Genomic DNA, 21,990 nt, shown 5'->3' with positions numbered 1-21,990 from the left:
ATGCACACAAACACATGCACCCACATACACACTCTATTTTGCATTCAAAAACACTCAGTACACCCATCCAGTCATCACACACATACTGTCACACTTGCATTGACAGCCATGCAGACACACAAATGAGTGCACCGGTACACAGGTACACCCACATACATACCAACACACACACACACACACACACACACACACACACAGAGGGCTGTGTTTGCCTGCTGGCTTTGCCTCTCTGAAGGGAAGAAACACATCATTTAACCAAACTGGTCAACTGAGAACTAATTTCTCTTTTGTAGTTACTGCCTGAGGACCCTAGGGTTTGCAGAGTTTATATTGGCAATCAGCAGCGCACTGACTCTTTGTGCAGAAACTCCTTAACAACTTAGTTTGGATTTTGATCAGAACGCTGACTCTGATACCTCAGTACCCTGCTCCTTAGCGCAGGGGAGATTTTCATCACTGCAGTCTAGGCCCAGTATTCATCTACAACATATACTGCCATTGCCATCACCTCTGTAGTAAGAGAACAGGTAATCAACCAACAGGATTTTGTAGCATCTTAGTCAATGACAAGCATTTACAGCAATGTGCATCCTCCATACATCTTCAGTTTTTATAAAAGTTATTTCCGAGGGTCCCTAAAAAGAGATTTTATGAATCCATCAGCATTACTTATTTGGCATGAAAACTATTTATGTGAACCATTGCAGTACTTGTTGTAATTGTCAGTGAGGTTATTAGGCACATTAGTTAGGCACATTGCCCAGCTTTATTTCCATGTCATTTCTTTCCTCATTAAATCTTACACTCACTCTCCCTGTGCACCCCACCTCGCCAACTTTTCCATCACCTCCAGTTCCCCAACCAAAAAATGTTTAAGCTACCATGGCAATGAGGGGCAAATGCATAATACCCTGGTGTCAAGGATTTGGGCCCATGGTGTTAAGTTACAGCAAATCCCTGCGCAAACCAATCTCTACCATCCATCTGCTGCGGGCCTTCTGCGTCTAAAGTTAAAAGTCTTTAGCAAGCTGTTGGCAAAGTGACTGGGCCTTACTGTCATGGTGATTGTTTGGTGGGAGACAGGGAGCGGGTTGGCTATCGTCTTTCTCTCTCTCTGTCTGTCTCTCTCTCTTCCTCTCTGTCTGTCGTCATGGCGAGAGGGGCTCGGCTCGGGCTCAGAGGCAGTATTAGCTCCCAGGCTGAGCCCGGCTCCTCTCACCACCTCGATAGCTGTCACGCTAACACCCCCACCGCTATCATTGGAGCACTTATGGGCCTGTCACTCACCTGGGAGAGAGGGAGCAAAAGAGGGAGGGAGGCATCGAGGGGGAAGAGTGTGCTAAGGGAGATATGTAGAGGAGACAGTGGAGATGGAGGCGGAGCTCGGGATGCCGGGAGGAAAGCGAGGTAAAGACAGAAAGAAAAAGGGAAAGATAAGGAAGGGGGGGGAGGGAGGAATGGCTAGGAATGCATAAAGAGAGAGAGGGAGAAGCAGTTGAGTGGCATTAAATGATGAGGTCATCAAGACACGACAGATGAAAACTCAAAGGTTAATATAAGAACCTGACTTGAGTCCCAAACACCTCACATGTATTAAGCGTTCGCTCTACTCGTTGAGCAGGATGTGCTTTGGTGCACTTGACAACAAAGGGAGAGCCACTTGGACGTTAAAAAGAAACATCGATTCACCATCCAGGACGATGTGATGGAAGCTCTCTGTGAAATTACGGGCTTGAGCTAAACAGCATGGTGTAATTTTTAGAAGGAGAAAAAACACATTGATAGCTGCAGCCGTTGTTCCATCTGTGAGAGGCATCATAGATGGGCACTCACACGCACAGACGCACACACACATAACCATAAATGCATTCAATTTAAAATTCAAATGTGAACACATACATCCACATAAAAATAAATAAATAAAAATAAAGTTCAGCATTATCATAAGACATTTTGGCCCATTTGGCCAGTTTCAACACATATCACTATCAAATTCTGAAGTGTATAAGTCACAGCCACATGCAAAAAAGCAGGTGCCTCACACACGTGCGCGCGCGCGCTCAGTCCTACATTATAAGGTCGGTATCAGGGCATCACTGAATCACAGTGACCAGCATCGTGGTTGACAGAGCAGGCTGCAGACACGCTCTAGTTTGGCCCTTCAACTGACTGCAGAGCCACTGAAGTGAAACTCTATTACAACAGCCTCTCCAGCCACGATCCATCAGAGCAGACACAACACCCTGTGTGTATGCGTCAGTGCATGTGTGCACATACGCATGTATGTGCTTACAAAGACAGATTGTGCTAATGTGGCGTTTCATAAAGTACAAGAATTCCTGAAAGTGTTGCTCTTTATATTGCATTTCTTTGACACCCCTTTTCTCTGCAAAACATGACAGCGGTTGTTGTTGCTTATAAGGCTGTTGTGGGTCATGTGGATGAGGAAAATATACCCCATCAGATTTAATCCAATCAACACCTCCAAGTGAAGCGTGGCTTGCATTTTTTAGCATAAAGTCATACAGTCATAGACAGCTGTTAGAGTGAATAATGTAGGAAACTGAGCAACACTGATTTTATGCAGCCATTTGGCTGTATCATGTCATTAAAAACGCTGCTGTTAACCTCACAAAAGCACGTGCACACACATACACAAAGGCACAAAGTATGCTGAGGAATAATACAATAATAGTCACATTAACATGAAATAAAAACATTATCTATTACTCTGCTTTGATGAACATGTAACTGTCAGGAAGTTCTGGTTTTAACGTGATCAAGAGTTTAGGAAGTTTCTTTTTCCACCTGAAAATACATTTGAAAATGAATCCTGAAAGCGCATGGGGAATTTAACAAGTACATATGAAACAAAACCCAAAGTAGATGAGAAATAAAACAACAAAATCAGGATCAGAAACAAAACTGATGGACAACAGAAGCTGAATGTACTATAAAACTTTTAAACATCTTTTTTCCCCGGTCTTTTCTGTCCAGGCTACAGACGGAGATGCAGGCACATTTGGGAATGTGCGTTACTACTTCAGTGACGAGCCAGACCAGTAAGATACAGCTACACACACTCAAACAGTCCACACAGTCACATACATTTTTCATTTATTTGGCCACTTGTGAACGTTTGTACTGAACTGTTTTTGCCACATCCTCGCCAGAGACAGCTGAGCTACAATGATGTCTGGCGTTTTTCTTTATGCCTGCTCTCTTCAGGGCACAAATTTACAGAATCACACACACAGAAAAACACACATAATCTATTTATTCATTCATTATCTTCAGTATCAAAAGAACACAATTAGTGTTGTTCCGTTTATTCTGTCATTTGTTGTATTTATTTAGAAGTTATTCTCTATGAGTACTGCTGCAAACATGAACAAGAATGAGAACATTTTCTTGTAACAAGATCCCTTTCTTGTTATAACTATATACTTTCATGTTACATTATATATTATTACAACATACAAACCTATTTTGTTTAAACAAGGACCTTTTCTCATCACAAATCAACAAGTGCAACTGTTTTTATCTTCAGTTAACTAGGATGACACAATCATGTGGTGCATTGTAATGTACCTTTTACTAAGGCTCTAAGAAACCATTAACTATTCAGTACATCTCATTACCAGATTAGTGAGCACCTCCCAACCACACATACACTTTTTTATCTGATGTCTGTATAATAACTACAATGTATTTGATTTAATGTTTTTCTTGTTATAACATGAAACTTTAATATGTTGGTATAATTTGCAAACATATCGATTTGTGTTCTTGCATGGGAAAAAAAATCTTAAAATTAAAACATTAAATCGCAAAATTAAACAATTAGTATGGCATGATGGCAATAACATAACATTAAAGTATCTTGTTATGGTGAGAAAAAGATAATGTCATAATAACCCTCCTCTAATTTCACCTGTTTGGCTCTTGCAGATTTTCACTGGACGATGAAACAGGCTGGGTCATACTGCAGGCCAGTCTGGACTATGAGTTGATGCGACGCTTCACGCTGACAGTGCTGGCGAGGGACGGCGGCGGGGAGGAGACGACGGGGAGGATCCGTGTCAATGTGTTGGATGTCAACGACAATGCGCCACTCTTCCAGAAGGAGGCATACGTGGGCTCGCTGAGAGAGAACGAACAGGCTGTCCAGCCGGTGGCACGAGTCAGGGTAAGACGTGTATAAAACACCCATGTATGGAGTATTTAAATGGACATATGAAGCCAAAATTACACACCTGTTAAACTTGCAATTTACCTGCAGTAATAAAGTATGTACACATGCACATGCACAATATGTTAGCATAAAAAATACACCTGCATCTCATCCTGACACAAATACCACCGGACATCAGACTCACAAGCCTTTGGTGAGTCACAAGCCTCCTCTTTCTTCCTTGTTTCCCCTGTGTTACTGTAATCATGCAGTTATGTGTTTGTGTGCACTGTATCCAAGAAGAACAGGTGGGCTTGGTGTGTTGGCCATCAGTCACTGCCACGCAAAAGGCAGAGGTACACAGGCACATTGGTAACTAATGGCTCAGCGTTTCCTTTGATTGTGCCCTGGAGAGAAAGCCTATTACGTCCCTTGTGGCTATGGGTACAGCAGTGGCTTACCCTGCCACAGTGCACTGCTTGCCTTTACATTTTGGGAGTCGAGCTGACGACTGGGCTCAACGCTTGGCTCACTGTGTTTGATTAGTCTGAGCTAACCTTAAACGCTGTTGATATTAATACGCCGCCCGAGGGGAACAGGGAAGCCAGTTGCTCAATTCTGCGTGTCAGCGATTTGCCCTGGAACCTACTATACACACACACACAACTCTGGAAAACAGGGAGAGAAGCAGGGCAGAGGAAAAACACTGAAATAGATCGGAGACGATGTGTTGGGAGACAAAGCAAAAGATGCCTGGGTGGTTTGTGTCTCCTACTACAGTGCTTATGCTTTCTAACAGCTAAACCTTTTTTTAAATTTCCTCTACACTTCTTACTCCTTTACTTCCATTGCCACTCATCTATTTGATTTGCTGCCCCCAACTCCTCTTACCTTTGAGTGGTAAACAATCTAATATGAAACTATTTGTTGAAATTTGATATAGGAAGTCACAGCTTAGGAAGTTGTGGGGGAAGAAAGGTATTGCTTACTCAACACTTTGGCATTAAATCAAAGAGTAGAGAAATGTGTGTTATGGATAGATACAAGTGAGTATTTTTGACAACCTGTCCAGCCTCTAATGATGCCAGTGAGGCCTAGTAGACTCTCCTCACAGCCGGAGGACTCATGTTTAAGTTCCTGCCAAGTCGAGAATAATGAGGGGGTGTCATCATTGTTGTTGATGTTGTTGTGGATTAGCCGTGCGAAGTATAGTTTCATCTGTCCTCTGTCTGATTGGCTTGTCTTGGCTCGGTTGGTGTTCATCCAGTATTGACGCCTGCACCGCTAATAGCCAGAATCAGCTTTAATCTGTCCATTAACATGACATCACTGACTGACAGCCCCCTGGCTGCACACATATGCACAGACTCACACACCCATGCTGTGCGAACATACACATATAAATATAATGCTGCAGCATAACTGTCTGTCTTCTTGTCTCGCTCACTCAAAACTTCTTCTCTCTGTGGACTTTTGACTGTCACTGAGGCATATGTTAAAGGCACTCCCATCCTCCACTCTCCCACCCCTGTCTGCCCACCTACAGGCTACAGATGAGGATTCTCCTCCCAACAACTTCCTGACATACACGATCACTTCAGCTTCGGCCTTCCCCAATTACTTCAGCGTCATCATGGTGGAGGGCTACGCAGGTACGCTCACCTTTTAGGAGCATGAAGCCACAGTCTATAATATGTTTAAGCATACCAGTTACAATATGGGCAGGGATGTTGTGGATCTTTAGACAAGCTAAACTCACATTTAAGTTGTAGAATAGTTTCTACACCTGTTTATGCTTGTGTAATTTTTGTTGGTTATTGTTTGCCATTTGATCCACAACTTTACTAAGCTATGATGTTGCTGCAAGTCCCAAATGAAATACATTTAGCACAAAACCCCACCTTTCTCTGTCTCTCTCCCCCTCTCCTTCCATCAGTGATCAGTGTGACCAGGCCTCTGGACTATGAGCGAGTTCCCAATGGGATGATATACTTGACAGTGATGGCCAAAGATGGAGGGAACCCAGCCCTCAACAGCACCGTCCCTGTCACAGTGGAGGTGATTGTAAGTACAAACCTGCAAAATACACACACGTTAGTACTGCTCATATCTAGAACAGAAGATTGAACGACACAAACTTATGTCCTGACTCCTTCCCTGTGTTGATACACACCCAGACCTTAACATTTCACTTTCCACCAACCTACGGACATTACCCAAAACAGCAGTCTGCATTCATATTCATGCTGTGAGGAAACTTTTACTACAAGCTGGTACTTTGTAAGTTAGCAACGCCTCCTCCAGACTGTGGTACAAAGTACAGCCCGCCTTAATAACAAATACTTGTCTTCTGTTCTAATTAAAAATGACAACATCTGGTGTGCTAGTTGGAAGGTTTAAAAACACATTAAAATGCCTATTGCGCAGTTTAAGGAGTGAATGTTTATACTTTGTTACAGATGAAAAGGTTTATGACCTTTTGTCCCTACTGTCATGTCTTGCTATACACATTGATTTGTACATGTAGCAACTATTCAGAAGTCTTTAACTGTAAAAATTATCAAGTTCTTATTGATTGCACAGTATCACCAATGGGACAAGACAAGCTTTCCCTGTTAAGTTCAAACCAGTCCAGTGTTGTCTTTGCTGATACGCTCACACTCTCACAGTCAGACCTCAACCAGTCCAGTATCACTGTAGTTCTTTCATGGAGGTCCCTGAGGTCGGTCCAGTTTGACCAAATCCGGTCAATCCAGCAAAGCATGTGTCCATTTTTCATTTATCATCGTTATTCAACATTTTCAGCTGATGGGACAGTCTTTTAGCATTATAGACATATGCACAACCATACTTTTATACATACATAGTTTGTTACAATACTTTGGTGCAGTTAATATCTAATTGTCTTCACGATTTCATCAGTCATGAGATGAACTCTTTTCCAAATCAGTAAAATTGGCTGGTTGAGAAAGCGTACGCAGTTAATTAAAGACTCTCGGGATTTAATGAACCAAATGCACTGATTTGAAAAAAAAGTTATAAATAAATGTTATTGCATCTTTGATCAATATAATTAAAATAATAAGCATAAAAGAGCAGAGCAGCTAACTTGCAACTAATACTCTACAGGATGCAAACAGATCACTTTCTACTGTGTCTGTTCACTTCCAATGAGTCTTCTTCATGAACACAGCTGGTATATTTTGCAGCTTTTTGTTGTTTATCGATTTTGAATCAGAATTTCTTGTAAACACTGTAGCTGTTCAATATAAGGTTTTTGTGTTCAGTCATTGCTACTGTCAGTGCTCTCCTGCAAAAATGCTTTGTGTCTTGCCTCCTTATGTGACAGTGTGTTTGTTTTTTGGTTCCAGAAAGGTACTTAAATAGTTCAAAACTTGTTAGTTGATGGCTCTTTTCCTTTTAGCTGAGAATCTTTCTAATTCACACTTTTTTAATATATCTTCAAGCGTGATATTTTTTTCAGAAACTATTTAATGACTCTCTTGATACTGCGGCAGACACACCCTGTGACAAATTCCTCATGGTCTCCCCACATTCAAAGGCACAATCTCCAAACTTTTACAGAAATCTTTTCATTTAAGTTCCCCTCAGATGTGACTTTGTGGACCCGAGACTTGGGAGAGGAACTTATGGAGCAGTTATATCATGTGTACTGAATGAAGACTGAGCTGTCTTGAATTTATCTAAATGTTAGTCCAGTGTGTGACAGGTGTCAGCCAGCTCATGGTGGATTGTTTCATATGTCTTAAACTTCACTTACACTGAATTATTCCAAGTACCTTTTAATCCATGTCTGACTACAGCTTTGTTTGCAGTTTTATCACAGTCTGTGCAGCCATCTGAGCTTCCAGTTTAGTTGCTTTTATCATTCTTATCGCTAAATGTTGTATTTTAAGGCACTGAAGAAACGCACAGCCGTCTACTCACGCACACAGCAGATCAGAGATTTTTTTAATAAATTACAGACTTTTCGCCAAAATTAGATACTCAGCACAGGTTCTGGGTCCTAATTCTACAAGATATTGCTGCTGTTTCTGTTGCATGTTTGCCTGCTACCTGATTACATTCAATTAAAGATTTTCTTTTGTCAATGCTATTTCTCTTTTTTTCATGTATAAAAGACTGTTTCATGATATCTGCACTGGTAGTTCCTGTTACATGGTTTCATTTGTTACTTATATAACATTTTCCATGTTTTCTGCACTATCTAAGGCATTGCAAATATGCTTTGCTCCATTCCTCATTACAGATCTGTATGCAGGTTATCTGCTCTCACTGTAGCTTTCTAGACTCGGGTCTGACTGTGTTGCTTTTGTCAGATGATTTAGTTACAGGCAGAGAGGAGATCATGTCTGCCTGTTCAACACGGCTGACCTGAGAGGTTTTGTTTGTAGTCGCAGCTTGTGTCCAAATTCTCATTTGATCCAAGGTATGACAGATGTAGATAGGTTCATAGCAAGTGATATAATATGTTTCATATGAATTTGAATATGTTTATTTTCCACTTTGCATACAATGAGGAATTGAAAATACCTTTTGATACATTTTCAACTACAGGTTTTTTTTGCTGTCCTACAACACTGCATGCAGCTATCTATCACTATTAACAGTAACATATGTTGCTATAATGTATTGTTGCCACCTTTGCCACCTTTTATTGGGCTCTAATTTTAAGGCATTAGAATAAGTCTTGCCCACACACTCACTCAAAATAGATCAGAAATTATTTATTGTATATACAGTGGAAGTTGAAAAATATATAATAAATTATATGGTATGGTATTTTTCTGTTGCATAGTGAGTCTTGCAAGGTCCTGATGGAATTAATCCAAACCATTTGTAATGTAAAAGTGGTGTACATACTGTACTGCTGACTATATTAACAGACTATGTCAGGTGTTATCTTTTAAATCTTTTTCTTTGTTTCTGTATTTTTTGTTAACTTTAAAATAGTAAACATGAATGTTGATCTTTGCTAAGATACTACAAATACAGCAGTAAAAATATAATGAGCAACCAGAACTCGTAAACAGTATCCCTACTGGCTCTTAAGCTCATTTCCCCTGATAGACATCCATTATACAAGTAACTTTTCATCATAAAAGAAGAAATGACAGAGTAGAATGGATGAATCCAGCTGGAATATTCTTGGATATGCAAGGACAGAAAGCATATCTATAGACATCCTACACCAGGGAGAAATATTGTGTAAAAGAATGAAGGAATCTATGCTGGAATGCAAAAACCAACAGAGAGAGATGTGCACTATTCTGTATTCCCTCTATGTCTCTCTGTCTCTCGCTCTTTCTGTCCTCCACCGTGTTGTGGCTCACACCACAGGGGTTTATCAGTAGCTGGCAGCATCATACACACACAATGCTTTGCACCAGTGTTACACAGAGCCCAGATAGATAATGGTGCCAGTGACTGTTGTTAAAGTGTTAACATTTCTCTGCAGCTCACACCATAGGGAGCATCTCTGCGAATAGCCACACAACTGGATGTGTTGGTGTGAAATGGAGTCTAATTCAATAAGTGGGAGGTTGTGAAAAATATAAATGCTCTGGGAAAGTCCGCCTGACAGTGGATGCTGTTGCATGTTGCAGTCATTCATTCCTGTCAAATTACAGGTCTTGATTCCCCTTTATTTTAGGTAATGCCATTAATAATAATGTTTGGAACGATTTTCTCGCCTATCATTGCAAATGTGTCTTCTTTTTAATATCTACCTCGGCTTTTGCATTATTCCACTTCTTGTCCAGGTCCAGTTTTTCCTCACTCCTGCAGTTCTAAAGCAATAAATGCATTTAACAATGCTCTGCCTGGTTAGGATAGTTAGTTTAGCCAATTGCATTAACTTTATATATCGGGTGTAAAACAGTACCTGATAAGATGACAGAAACAGAAGCCAGCACAGCTAAAACCCACTGTTTGAAGCCATAAAACAAAGTGGTCCATGGAGATTTCAGTTTAATCAGCTGACTAGCCATAATCTAAGAGATACTACTGTTTTACTATTAAAAACATTTTGTGCTCCTTAGTGTCTTAATTCCCATTTATGTTAATCTCAGTGCTAATGTGTGATGACAGCCTCAAACCCTTTTTAGTTCTTTCTTTCATAAGCACAATTTGCATTTTATCATTGTTTAGCACATTGATTTGAGCTGTTGTTGATGTGTATACCTCCTCCAGGATGAAAATGACAACCCACCCGAGTTCAGCAAGCTGTCCTACATCATCAAAATCCCAGAGGACATTATTGCCGGTGAGTCACTTTATGCATTTGGGGTTACAGTTTAGTTGCTAGAATGCATTTTCTGGTCTGCGCAACCAACACCTCACTTAAACACTCCAAACATCTCAAACACTGCATGTAGCACATACAGTCACCTCTTACTTGAATTGCCTTACTATTTGCATATTCAACAAATAGCTCTGCTTTCTTGGGGGTATGTTTTTTATGTTTTATTTTATTTGCTTCCTCTGGCCTCGACTGTCTTATTTGTTTTGATTTTGCATAATGTTTTTAAATGCTCAGTCAGAATGCAGGATATTGACTATTCAAGGCAAAATATCTGGCTGCTATATTCATTCTCATGCATGCATTCAGAAAACTCTTTTATCCCAGACAATAGATTAGTTTCCAGTCGCTAGAGGGAAATTAGATGTTTGACCGCCCATTTCTCTCTCTGGGCTTCAGTAGACGCTGGCCACTTTTTGTGTTTTGGACCCGATTTGAAGCAGCACATAGCTGAGTGGCTTGGGCCAGGGCTGAGGTTTAGGGGACTATGGCTAAAGTGCTTGGCCCTGAGCTGGGGGCCCAAGGCTTGGGCTGCAAGACTGAGCTCAGGGCTAGCCCTGCGGCTCTGGCTAGCCTCTACTCCCCCTGCCTGCTGGGGTATTGATCAGGCCTGTGCCAAGTATGGGCTGTGCCAAACAAGCTGATAATCCACTAATCCATAAACCCACTCACTGCCATGCCATCAGTTGAGCTGTGGATGGGGGCGGTGAAGAAATTAGCTCTCTGAATGCCATTTCAGTCTGTCTCTGCAGCTTGTCTCTCTCTGTCTGTCTTTCCTTTTCACTAGACTTCACATATTTTCCCCATGACTCTGTCTCTCAGTTATTTTTTCCCCTTCATTCTCCCACTCCATGAGTTGTAACTTTCTTTCTGTCTTACTCCCTTCATCCCTCCCTCTCCTCCACAGGAGCGACTGTGCTGCTTGTGAATGCTACTGATTTGGACTCCTCGCGGGAGTTTGGCCAGGCCTCGCTCATCTACTCCCTGGAGGGCTCCTCTCAGTTCCGTCTCAACTCGCGCTCAGGTGTGTGTGTGCGTGTGTGTGTGCGTGCGTGTGTGTGTGTGTGTGTGTGTGTGTGTGTGTGTGTGTGTGTGTGCGTGCAAGTGTTATTTTCTGAAAGTAGTCTTGAAATTGAGACAGATTTTTTTTAGATCTGATTCCATTTTTCTTTTCAAATTAGAATTTTTTGAGACCTTTTTGCTGTCAGTTCACACTTGGCCTGAAAATGACTCATCTGTGCTTATTTAGATCTGTGTCTGCAATGCCTTTTTCTGTTTCCTTCTTAAGCTCTTCACTTTGCTTGTATGCACATTGTGACTGGGTTGTGTCAGGGGTGTTGCGTTTATGAGTTAACTTAATTCATCCTGACTTGATGAAGCTGCTTTGATGACATGTCTGTCCATCACTTGGGTGTCCTGGCTGTTAAATTATTATTAGATATTTTTCATCTGATCCCATGTGTGTTTCAGGAGAGATCACCACCACAGCCCTGCTGGACCGAGAGCTGAAGTCAGAGTACATCCTTATAGTCAGAGCTGTGGATGGAGGGGTCGGCCCTCAGCAGAAGACTGGCATCGCCACGGTAACCACTTATATCTTGTACTATGACTTTTTGGCTTGTAAACCATGATGGTCAATGGTCTCTTATGTAACTGACATCATAAATAGCTTGTTTCCCATTTACCTTAATTTCACTCACTCCCACTTTGTTTAGGTGAACATCACCATCCTGGACATCAATGACAACGCCCCTGTGTGGAGAGACGAGCCATACCATGCCAATGTAGTGGAGATGAGCCCAATAAACACTGACGTTATCTCTGTGAGTGCACCTAGCCCAACTTGGTAAACTTTATCTGGTTGACTAGCTGATGGTTAACTAAATGGTAATGTGAACAGCACAAATGAACACACTAATAATAATTCTTAGCATTTGCTTCATTTCGAGTAGGATGTGTGGTGTTTGAAACATTAGGAATTAATTTATTGAAATGTTGGCCTCTACTTTTTGTATGCAAATGTGATGTAGAGAGGACACCGGTATCCTTGAGAGGTGTTTTTTTCTGTTTTGATTCATTATTTTAGTCTGTGGTTTAATTTGATTACTCTGAGTTCACAATCTTAAATTAGGCAAAAGGTGTGTTTTAATAAGAGACATCAAAGTGTGAACATTGAAGATGATTGTAATACAAGATTCTTCATTGGAAGATCATTAAAGGCATTCTGTACATGAAAAACAGTGCATGTTGAAGGATACATCTGCATGGGAAAATTGCCATCACTGCGTAGGTCATCACAAAGTAAACACTCTAATATTAGCCCAAACTCTCTCATTGTCCTGTTGGTGTCTTTGGCAGTGTGTTGTTGTTAATTAAGCCCTGATTGTCCATTAATTAAAGAGGCGTCAGTGAGTGTAATTAAGGGAGTCCAATTGCTAATTAAAATGTAGCCTGCAGTCATACGCATAGCAAATTATTCAGCTTCCAGGCAGAAAAGGAAGCAAGAACCCATCTTGCAGAAAGAGAGTGGAATGGAGAAATGGTAAGGAAAGAGGAAGTGTTGTGCTACTAAAATGTTGCTACATTTTCCATTTTTTCCTATTCTCTTGTAGCTATTCCTCATTCGAGTTCATTCATGGTGCATCCAGCGAAGCGATGCATACTGTATGTAACTCTGTGTGCTCTGTGGACTTGCCCCTCTGACCATTTTTCAATATACTGGACCACCCAAGCTTACAGTCCTGTAATTGGCCCCAATGTAGCCCTGGCCCAACCAATGTTTCCATGGTGACAAGAGGCCACCTGCTGAGTCCTCCTGGAGGTGTCCAGCGAGCCGATGAATTTGGTTGCTGTGCCCAGTGCAAGGATCGGCCCACTCAAATCTCAGAGCACCCCACCATCACTACTGCAGCTTTTTACATTCAGCACCTATACACACACCGTGAGCCTCCTCTAATCACTCATTTCAAAACAATATTCTCTTTTCTGCCACTCTGCAGTCGGACTAGGGCTACAGTTCAATAGACAAGGCTAATATATTTGCTCACCATCTTTTAATGTGCTCTGCTCAGGCCAGAATTGATTAGTTCAACTGGCCCCAGCTAGACACTTCCCCACATCTTATATCACCTACCTTTGTCTGTGCAGTTGCTAGTCAGTGGGCCTCTGAGGTGCCTGCCTACCATGTCCCCTTAATAATTAAATACCTGCAAAACCTTTGTTCCTCTAATGACCAATTAACCAGTTTCCAGCATTTTTAGTCAGCTGCTGAATAATTGATCAGCTCTTTAAAAATCAGCCAGTGTTTTAGCCGGGCTCCCGGCTTCACGCATTCATCACCCATCGCCATTTTGTGTCAGAAAAGAGACGTTACCATTTTTCTTTTAGCTGACTGATGTGTTAGAACAGTTGGAAGGGGTTGTGTGTGAAGATGCTCTGGGGGTTGGATGGGGATGTTCTTATTACTATTACCATTACTAATATAATTGCTGTTATTCTTTTTCCTTCCCTGATTCATTTCCTCATTCCTCCCCTCTTTTCTCCTGACATGGTCTGTGTTAAATCCTTCCTGCCTCCACATCTTTAAGTTCTCCTTGTTAATGCACCTTTATTAAACCAAACAGTAATAACTTGAGGATTCTTGTATACAGGGTATGGGAAACATACCTCTTGTTGGGGGGTTGTTAAAATAGTTCAGGCCAAAGAATATTCAGAAAGGTTTTTCATGTCTCTCCCCTGTCCAGGTTTTGGCAGTGGACCCTGACAATGGGGGGAATGGGACAGTGGTGTACAGTATCAGTCCAGAAAACCCCTTCTACACCATCAACAGCAGTACAGGAAAGATCCGCACCAGTGGGGTAACCCTGGACAGGGAAAGCTCCAACCCCAGAGATACAGTACTCATGAGGACCATTATCATCTCAGCTGTTGACCGTGAGTAGTGTGTATGTCAGTTTGCACTTTCACTGTGTAAATTTGTCTGACTCATGAAACACCTAAACCATCTGTAAGCAAGCTTGAATTGCTTTATATCATTCTCAGTAGAGAGCTCTCATTTCTTAGCGATTAGTCTCTTTCTTCAAGCCTCATTCTTCAAGTTTTATGTTGACCATGAAACTTTTTACTGTGGCTAATAAACTCCTTTGACCATGAGCTGTGGGGTGTGCATGTGTGTGTGTCTTTATGTGTTCTCTGGCGCCCTCTTTAGGTGGTACACCTCCACTGCGTGCATCAGTGAGCACCACAGTGTTTGTCAACCTGCTGGATCTCAATGACAACGACCCAACCTTCCTCAACCTGCCTTTTGTGGCTGAAGTGCCAGAGGGACTGCCCATTGGATCCTCAGTTTTTAGGGTAAAGTATAAGACTATATTCATGTGTGATGGCATTTTAAAATGTTCTTTTTAAGATTTTAGGGGTGCAAATTCTCTGAAAATGTATAGCATGGAACAGGCCCTGCATCTATTATTATTTGTTACCAAACCTTCCAGGGACATTATATTGACTAAACATTTAGGGAAGAAGTTTGACAGTAATTGATGACAGACAAGAAGACATTTTTCACCAAGAGGTTTTTATGAAACACTGCCCGTGAATCATTTTCTGACGTGATTTTTTTATAATATGACTTCCTTCTTTATGATTCCTGGAAATACTTCATGATCATTGCTATCCAATTAAAATAAAACTTTACATTAACACATCTCTCTTTGTACCATCCACTATCCTTTACCCTTTCAAAAACCTCCTGTGTTCTTTCTTGGTCTTTCTCTCCTTTGCTCTCTCTGTCTGCTCTAGGTCCAGGTGGAGGACCCAGATGAGGATAAGAATGGATTGATTACAATGGCATTACAGATGGGAATGCCTCGCCTCGACTTCACCCTGAACACCTCCACTGGCGTTCTCACCTCCACGGCTGTCCTAGATCGTGAGCGGATTGGACAGTACAATTTGAGAATTATTGCATACGATGCAGGGAGGTTCCCTCGCACCTCCACTTCAACCCTCACTGTCACAGGTGAGAATGTGCAAATGTGACTGATGATGATAAGAAACTGGGTCTGATTTCTCTTTGCTCTCTCTGAAATGCCTCTACATATGAAACTGCCAAGCCACGGTATGACTGGATTCTGCATGATGTGAAGAGTTCCTTCATTATGGCAGATAGTTAACCACTGACTTCTCAGGAATCTGCTGAGAAGGATGCTACCACCTGCTGGTGGGATGTGGAAAATCCTAAAAGGAGACAAATGGTCTGACTGCTGTAAACATGAACAACATGAAAAAAAAGGAATGGAAAAACTGAATCAGGTTTTCTGGCATTTCTCAAATGGATCAGATGAGTCAGAAGCATCAAAATATTTTGAACTGTTTCGTAGAGATCTGTTTCCAGTCTCTTAACTTCCCAGGGAAGTCAGGACCAGCACACCCAAGCTAGAAAGAACTTCAGAAGTATTACTAGACTCCGAATCCACCCTGCTGCCTTATTTGTCCTCATGTACATCTATCTGTGTGTCCTCATGTCTTTCTGTCTGTGTGTTTGTGTGCGTGGGTCAGTTCTGGATGTAAATGATGAGACGCCCACCTTCAACCCTCGCGTGTACAATGTTTCCCTGAAGGAGAGTGTCCCTAGAGACCACTTTGTAGAGCGCCTCAGCTGCTCTGACAACGACGCTGGCCTCAACGCCGAACTTAGCTACTTCATCACAGGTCAGAGGTCACAGTGAAAGTTGTTTTTGTTTTTCTGTGGGCTACAGTGTTGTACAGTTATGGGGACTATGTGCACGTACAGTACCTTTGTCCATCCATCCATCTCTGTGTGAGTTTGTATATGAGGAGAGCTCCTCTTGCATGCTTCTTTTAGTATTATAGCTGTACTGTATGTATGTGAATGAGTAATGTTGCACTAATATTAATTTGGAAATGTGTTTGTGTTTTGTCTTGTCTAGGTGGTAACCAGGATGGTAAATTCAGCGTGGGCTTCAGAGACGGAGTTGTTCGGACGGTGGTTGGCTTAGACAGAGAGACCCAGGCAGCATACACTCTGGTTGTAGAAGCTATAGGTGTGTCATGAATTCATACCTTCATCATCTTTTATCATCCTCATTTTTACACAGTCTGTGTATATTTATTATAATAGGACTTGTTTTCTTACTTGTTTTGTTTGTGATCTTCAAAGCTGCTTCTTTCCTCTTGTACAACAATAATGAAAAAAAGTGATGCCTGCACATCTGCAGTGATTTCAGACTATTGCTCAACTGCCTTTGTTCCCTTTTGAAAAGAAAGAACAAAAACTCCTGAGGTTTTCCTGTTTTGGAAACCACTGAGTCAGGGTGGCTTATCTGCTCAGGGGGGCAGAGACACAAGAGAGGGGAGAAGAGGCCGAGATAATGTAAAACTGTGTCACAGAACAGAATTACACATATTGTCCTGATTCACAAGCAGCTGAAAATGACCCAAGTTTTGATGAGCCAACAATGTTCCAGTCTTACTTCTTTATACCAAGCTATTTTTGGTTTCTGCTCGGATCATTTAATGTTAACCTTATTCCAGAACCAGTTCCATTTTGTATATACAGTAAGTATGATACACTTTAACTTTATTTGTGGCTTTAGCCTATGGTACAGCCACAAAATGAAAGCCATGTCTTTTTCAGTCATCATGGCGTCAACCCTAAAATTAACATTAACCTGAATGATTGCAGCTGATGTGTTTGTGAATGTCTCTGTTTCTGCACATAGACAACGGTCCAGCAGGTAGCCGGAGGACAGGAACAGCCACTGTATTTGTTGAGGTGCAGGATGTTAACGACAACAGACCCATCTTCCTGCAAAACAGCTATGAGACCAGCATACTGGAGAGCGTGCCCCGAGGAACCAGCATCCTTCAGGTTAAAAACACACACAGTGCTAAACACATCTAGTTACAAACTGCACTTTCAGAAGTCAAACTTAAAATGTCACTTTATTTCTTAACGTAACAATCACAAAACACAAAGAATCAGTTACAGAGTGGTCTCTGTTTGGCTCAGGTTGCATTTGTCTTGTCAGTATTGGTGACCCATCGTGTTTTGAGACCTGCATGAAATTGTACTATAAAATAGTTCCTAGTGTTTGTCTTAATGCACATGAATTGCTGGGGTTTTCTGCATCAGAACAATTAGCATTATGAAGCCGAGGAATGATACTTAGCTGGGCCCTAAAAATAAAAGTCATTGTTTGAACTAGTGCCCGTAAGATTTTTTTGTGTGTTGAATTATTGCTCACTGTATTTGTTTAGTTGCTTTTATACTCCTTGGAAAATGAATGTACGGATTGTATGGATTGAATTTATTCCTTTGCAGAATGTGAGATTTGATGATGCATCAAATTCTTACTGAGAGAATTGTAATCAAATTGAGCCACTGTTGGATTAAATCATTTTTACCTCTAGTGAATATAGTGCAGAGCTGTGCTGAAGAAGAACATCCATGCCCAGTGTTGCTTGCTATAGAGGGTGAAATGATCAGTCACAAAAATGTGTAAACCCTAATACAATGGCTTTTTGATTGTCTAATTTTTAAGCACTTGTTTTGTTGCAAACCTCATCCACCTAGCATTCAAAGTATGTTAAAATAAATGCTGACAATTATTTTTAGGTAGTCTTCACCCACACCTGGTATTGGTGATATTCGTAGCGCCAACCATAAAATATACAGTGTATCACTTGTTTTGGGTAGCAGTCAGTCAGCCCTCAGCCTGTCCTCGAGTCAGATTTCAGTGACGTAGTCAAATAGACAAGGCATAGTGAGGTGGGGCTCCATGCTGGCTTCTGGCTGTGGTGTCTGTCGGGCTGGAGACTGGGATGCATGTGTGCTCGCACGCTCGTGTGGCCTGCGATGGGGCGGCCGTCGGAAGGAGAGATTGTATGAACGGCGATATGAGCCCAGCCTCTTCCACACCTTGAGCTGGGGCTCACTGGACCGGCTTCTTCCATGGGTTAAGCTCTCCCCCGGGCCACAGCTCGCCTCAGAGTCCCCATCCTGTTCCGAGGGCCGGCACACTGCCAGGAAGGCTGCTAACCCTGCCAGCAGCAGTGATAAGCCCAGCACCACCATGATGGTGAATTCTGGGCGGTAGATGTCTGATGAATCGGATGGAGTCTGTGGGATGGTGGGAGAGATGGTGGTGGTTGTCAGGCTGGACAGAGTGATGTTTTCTATGTTAGATGTAAAGGTGAAGTTGGAGCCTGGTTCAGTGGTGTTCATGTTGTCTTGGCTCTGGATGGAGAAAACAACATTAGATTGGAGATCAATGTCAGGATGTTATGTGTGTTTGTGTGTGTGGTTCTCCACTTGTCTGCTTATGTATGTCACCATGTTTATGTGTGTGTGTGTTTGTATGTGTGTGGTCAGCCTCTGTCAAAGTGCCACAGCAGCTCTCTGCCTCACTAGCCAAGCCTAACCAAGCTGAGTAGGTTTATTTTCACTTTATTGGGATCATACACTCAAGGGCTTATGATACACAAACATAATACACACACATGCACAAATATGCACAGAAATGCCTGCATGCACATGAAGATGCGGTGAGTGTTTGGCATTTGCGGCAATTATGTAGCTATTAAATCAAGGACTACAAAACAGTCAATGCTTGACAGGCTTTCTTCAATGTAAAACAAATTGGGTTTATTAAAATGCCCCTTATAAAATGCAAGGCACCCACCTCTTCTACCCCGGTCTCTAATTATCCCCCTCTCATTCTGTGCACCCCCATCTTCAGCGTAGTAACATTTGTAAATGTCATCGTCCTTAATTCAGCGGAGACAAAGCATGGCTTATCGGTTTAAGGGAAACACATTGGGACGTGAAATTATTTTTAAGACCAAATGCCAGGAAAGCTGTGAAAAGGCCAGTGGAGCAGGATGGCTCGTTAGAGAGTCAGTTCATTAGTCAGCGCCTCCAAGCACATATGCCACACGAGCACACACACACACACACACACACACACATATACACACACACAGCTATTCAAACACAAACTTTCTTTCTCACCCACACATACGGTAGACTGTACTGCACATATTCGTGATTAGGTATGCTGTTCTTAAGCTTGGCAGCTTAGCTGTAAGGTACTCTCCCTCTCTATCACCCCACGTTGTTGCTCCTCCAGATCTGACTGCTCAGCTAGTTTTGAAACAGTCAAACTAATTTCTTAGCTTCTTTACAGGCACACTCTCTGTGATTTATTGTATTTTCACCATATCTTCTCTATATTATCTACATAGTGGAAGAAAAGAATTAATGGGGAATACAGTAACTGTTCATAGATGTCAGATGTGCAGCCTCTAATATAATATTCAAATCTACCTTCCAGATAAGTCCTAATCATACTAAGCCAAATGCATACAGTCTCCGCATACTCCCTTGGGACAATGTGCACTACTACTTCTACTACTCAAGCACATGTCAAGCAGCTCACATGTTGTAATGTGGTTTTTAGGAATTTCATTCCAAAATGAGACTCCACAGCAGAAATAAAATACATATTGTAAGAGACATTAATGAGATTTTTAGCAATCTTAGGACCTTAAGATAAAGATTGAAATAATTTTGTTATGTTTACCTCTAAATTGCAAAGCAGTTAACATTTCTTTTTCAGATTTAACCTTTAGTCATTTGGAATAATAGCCTTCAAAAATGTATACTCACACCCACACTTTAGAGACTCTTAAAAACAGCACCTTGCTTAGTTCCAGTAACTGAGGTCAGACTTGTTTCTTGGCTCCTCACACTTGTTTTCCCCCCTTAAACTGCTGCTTTCCCAGAGACCAAGGGGGAAATGCTGGGGAGGAAGAGGGGAACAAGGAGGAAAAGGGGGTAAAATGTGGGTAACAGTATTACGATTGAAATATCTCACTGTTGTTTTGAGCCAAAGGAGCCAAAGACAATAGTGTGTTTTCTGAGCCATACAGAGGCTTAGTGAATGAGCTCTCAGTGCGTACACTCCACATGCTTACACTTACAACATCTGGCTCTGCAATGTAGTCTTACACTTCATATACCCCCTTTTATGGCCTAAGTGGTGCAGTCCACTGTGTAATACCCTATTCATCACTCACCAATCTGACCCCCCCGGCCTCTTTTTTCTCCTGTCTCCCCCTCCCCTCTCCTCCTCTTTCTCCTCTTCTCTCCACATCTCTTTATAAAGCTAATGAGACTGAAGTTGGGCCCCTCTTCACAGGGGGAGCGAGAGAGAGCAAAGGAGGACACACAGGGCAAGAGAAAGAGAGAACGAGAGACTGCGAGAGTGTGTGTATCTGTAGTTGCGCGTACCTGAGTGCACGTACATGTGCTTGAGTGTCTCGAGTGTGTTTCTCTGTATGCCATTTAATATGCACTTTATAGGCACCTCCACAGATTTTGACAGAGCCACAGAGGAGCGGGGTGTGACATGAAGTCAGCCTCATCCAGTGCCAGCGGCTCTGTGCCTCTCTGGATTTAGAAGTCAGTCTTATGACATGGCCCATTCACCAACCCATTCACTATGCTCCACTATTTATCTGTGCATGCTGTAGAGCCATGCTGTCTGTGCTGGATTTGGGTTTTTGGCTGCTTCTGGCTTTCTGCCTGTGACAGAGAGAGAGAGAGGTTCTGCCATTACAGACTTACTGCCAAGCCATGTTGGGGTTGTTGTGGCAACAAGACACTGGGCACCAGTGGATGTGTGGTGAATGAGGAAGAATACCGATATATCCATCTGTTTGTAGAAACCATTGAATCAATAAAAATGTGTATGAAATGTGCTGTCTATCATGTGAATTTATGGGGATAAACACTACAGAGGTAAACACTGAACATTCAACTGAACAACAGACTCACTGGTAACCAAATCCAACTGCTCAATTCTCTCATAATGACAGCTATATAGGCTCTCCATTGTCAGACTGAAAAAAGAAAGAACCTGGTTTGGTTGTGTTTGGTGTCCCGGTGACGTTATTTTATGTAAGCACAGATTTTCTGCTTGTGTTTGTCTGTACAGGTTCAAGCTACAGATGCAGACCAGGGGGAGAATGGCCGAGTTCTGTACAGGATCCTCTCTGGTAAGTGCTGCTGTACTTTGATTTTCCTCCAAGATGTCCTTCGCACATGGTCTCCTTGCTCACAAAAAAAATGCACTGAAAGAAAAGGCTCCCAAGATGCACTAGACTGAGTCAGTACATTTATTTTGGTAGCGTTGTTAATCCAGTTGTTCAAAATAGGTGCAAACAAGATCTCCAAGAAAAAGTGATTTTATTGATTCAAGCTTTTGTGGGAGGTATAATAATTCCTCTTGTTTACAATGCAATTTCTCTTGTCTGGAAGCAGTCAGTGTGTATAAGGCAGATCTTGCCACAGTGAAATGCCAGTAATGACAGGTTCTTTAAAGTTACACTTTAAGCAACTGAAATGATCTCACCCAACTGGCAGATGCCTCCAGTGAAATTATCTAAACCTGAGACTAGATTAAATGTTTTG

The 21,990-nt window shown here is 41.9% G+C and overlaps 2 protein-coding genes across 8 annotated transcripts in view; one reads left to right on the top strand and one right to left on the bottom strand.

Moving 5' to 3' along the window:
- The window catches only part of cdh23 (cadherin-related 23), a 165,983-nt gene that overhangs the window by 103,166 nt on the left and 40,827 nt on the right, over nucleotides 1-21,990 (top strand). For all 5 annotated transcript variants that reach the window (XM_044215509.1, XM_044215508.1, XM_044215510.1 and 2 more), the window contains 15 exons: nucleotides 2,998-3,062; nucleotides 3,952-4,189; nucleotides 5,721-5,826; nucleotides 6,111-6,238; nucleotides 10,388-10,460; nucleotides 11,404-11,520; nucleotides 11,967-12,079; nucleotides 12,212-12,319; nucleotides 14,240-14,429; nucleotides 14,704-14,849; nucleotides 15,294-15,513; nucleotides 16,053-16,205; nucleotides 16,445-16,558; nucleotides 17,237-17,385; nucleotides 21,515-21,575. In XM_044215509.1, the coding sequence (XP_044071444.1) occupies nucleotides 2,998-3,062; nucleotides 3,952-4,189; nucleotides 5,721-5,826; nucleotides 6,111-6,238; nucleotides 10,388-10,460; nucleotides 11,404-11,520; nucleotides 11,967-12,079; nucleotides 12,212-12,319; nucleotides 14,240-14,429; nucleotides 14,704-14,849; nucleotides 15,294-15,513; nucleotides 16,053-16,205; nucleotides 16,445-16,558; nucleotides 17,237-17,385; nucleotides 21,515-21,575 (1,981 nt within the window). The remainder of the gene's footprint in view (nucleotides 1-2,997; nucleotides 3,063-3,951; nucleotides 4,190-5,720; nucleotides 5,827-6,110; nucleotides 6,239-10,387; nucleotides 10,461-11,403; nucleotides 11,521-11,966; nucleotides 12,080-12,211; nucleotides 12,320-14,239; nucleotides 14,430-14,703; nucleotides 14,850-15,293; nucleotides 15,514-16,052; nucleotides 16,206-16,444; nucleotides 16,559-17,236; nucleotides 17,386-21,514; nucleotides 21,576-21,990) is intronic.
- LOC122884965 (uncharacterized protein C10orf105-like) lies at nucleotides 17,441-20,342 on the bottom strand. 3 transcript variants are annotated; one of them, XM_044215522.1, is made up of 2 exons: nucleotides 20,185-20,342; nucleotides 17,441-18,753 (listed from the first exon to the last, which is right to left on the bottom strand). In XM_044215522.1, the coding sequence occupies exon 2, from the start codon at nucleotides 18,739-18,741 to the stop codon at nucleotides 18,244-18,246; it is 498 nt and encodes a 165-aa protein (XP_044071457.1). In that variant the 5' UTR covers nucleotides 18,742-18,753; nucleotides 20,185-20,342; the 3' UTR covers nucleotides 17,441-18,243. The 3 variants fall into 3 exon arrangements, with proteins under 3 accessions (XP_044071457.1, XP_044071459.1, XP_044071458.1); XM_044215524.1 differs by having other exon boundaries at nucleotides 20,191-20,332; XM_044215523.1 differs by having other exon boundaries at nucleotides 20,217-20,326.

The sequence above is a fragment of the Siniperca chuatsi genome, linkage group LG11 (assembly GCF_020085105.1).
Source record: "Siniperca chuatsi isolate FFG_IHB_CAS linkage group LG11, ASM2008510v1, whole genome shotgun sequence".
Lineage (NCBI taxonomy): Eukaryota > Metazoa > Chordata > Actinopteri > Centrarchiformes > Sinipercidae > Siniperca > Siniperca chuatsi.
The sequence above is the reverse complement of the archived record's forward strand: the minus strand, read 5'-3'. Positions and strand labels throughout refer to the sequence as shown.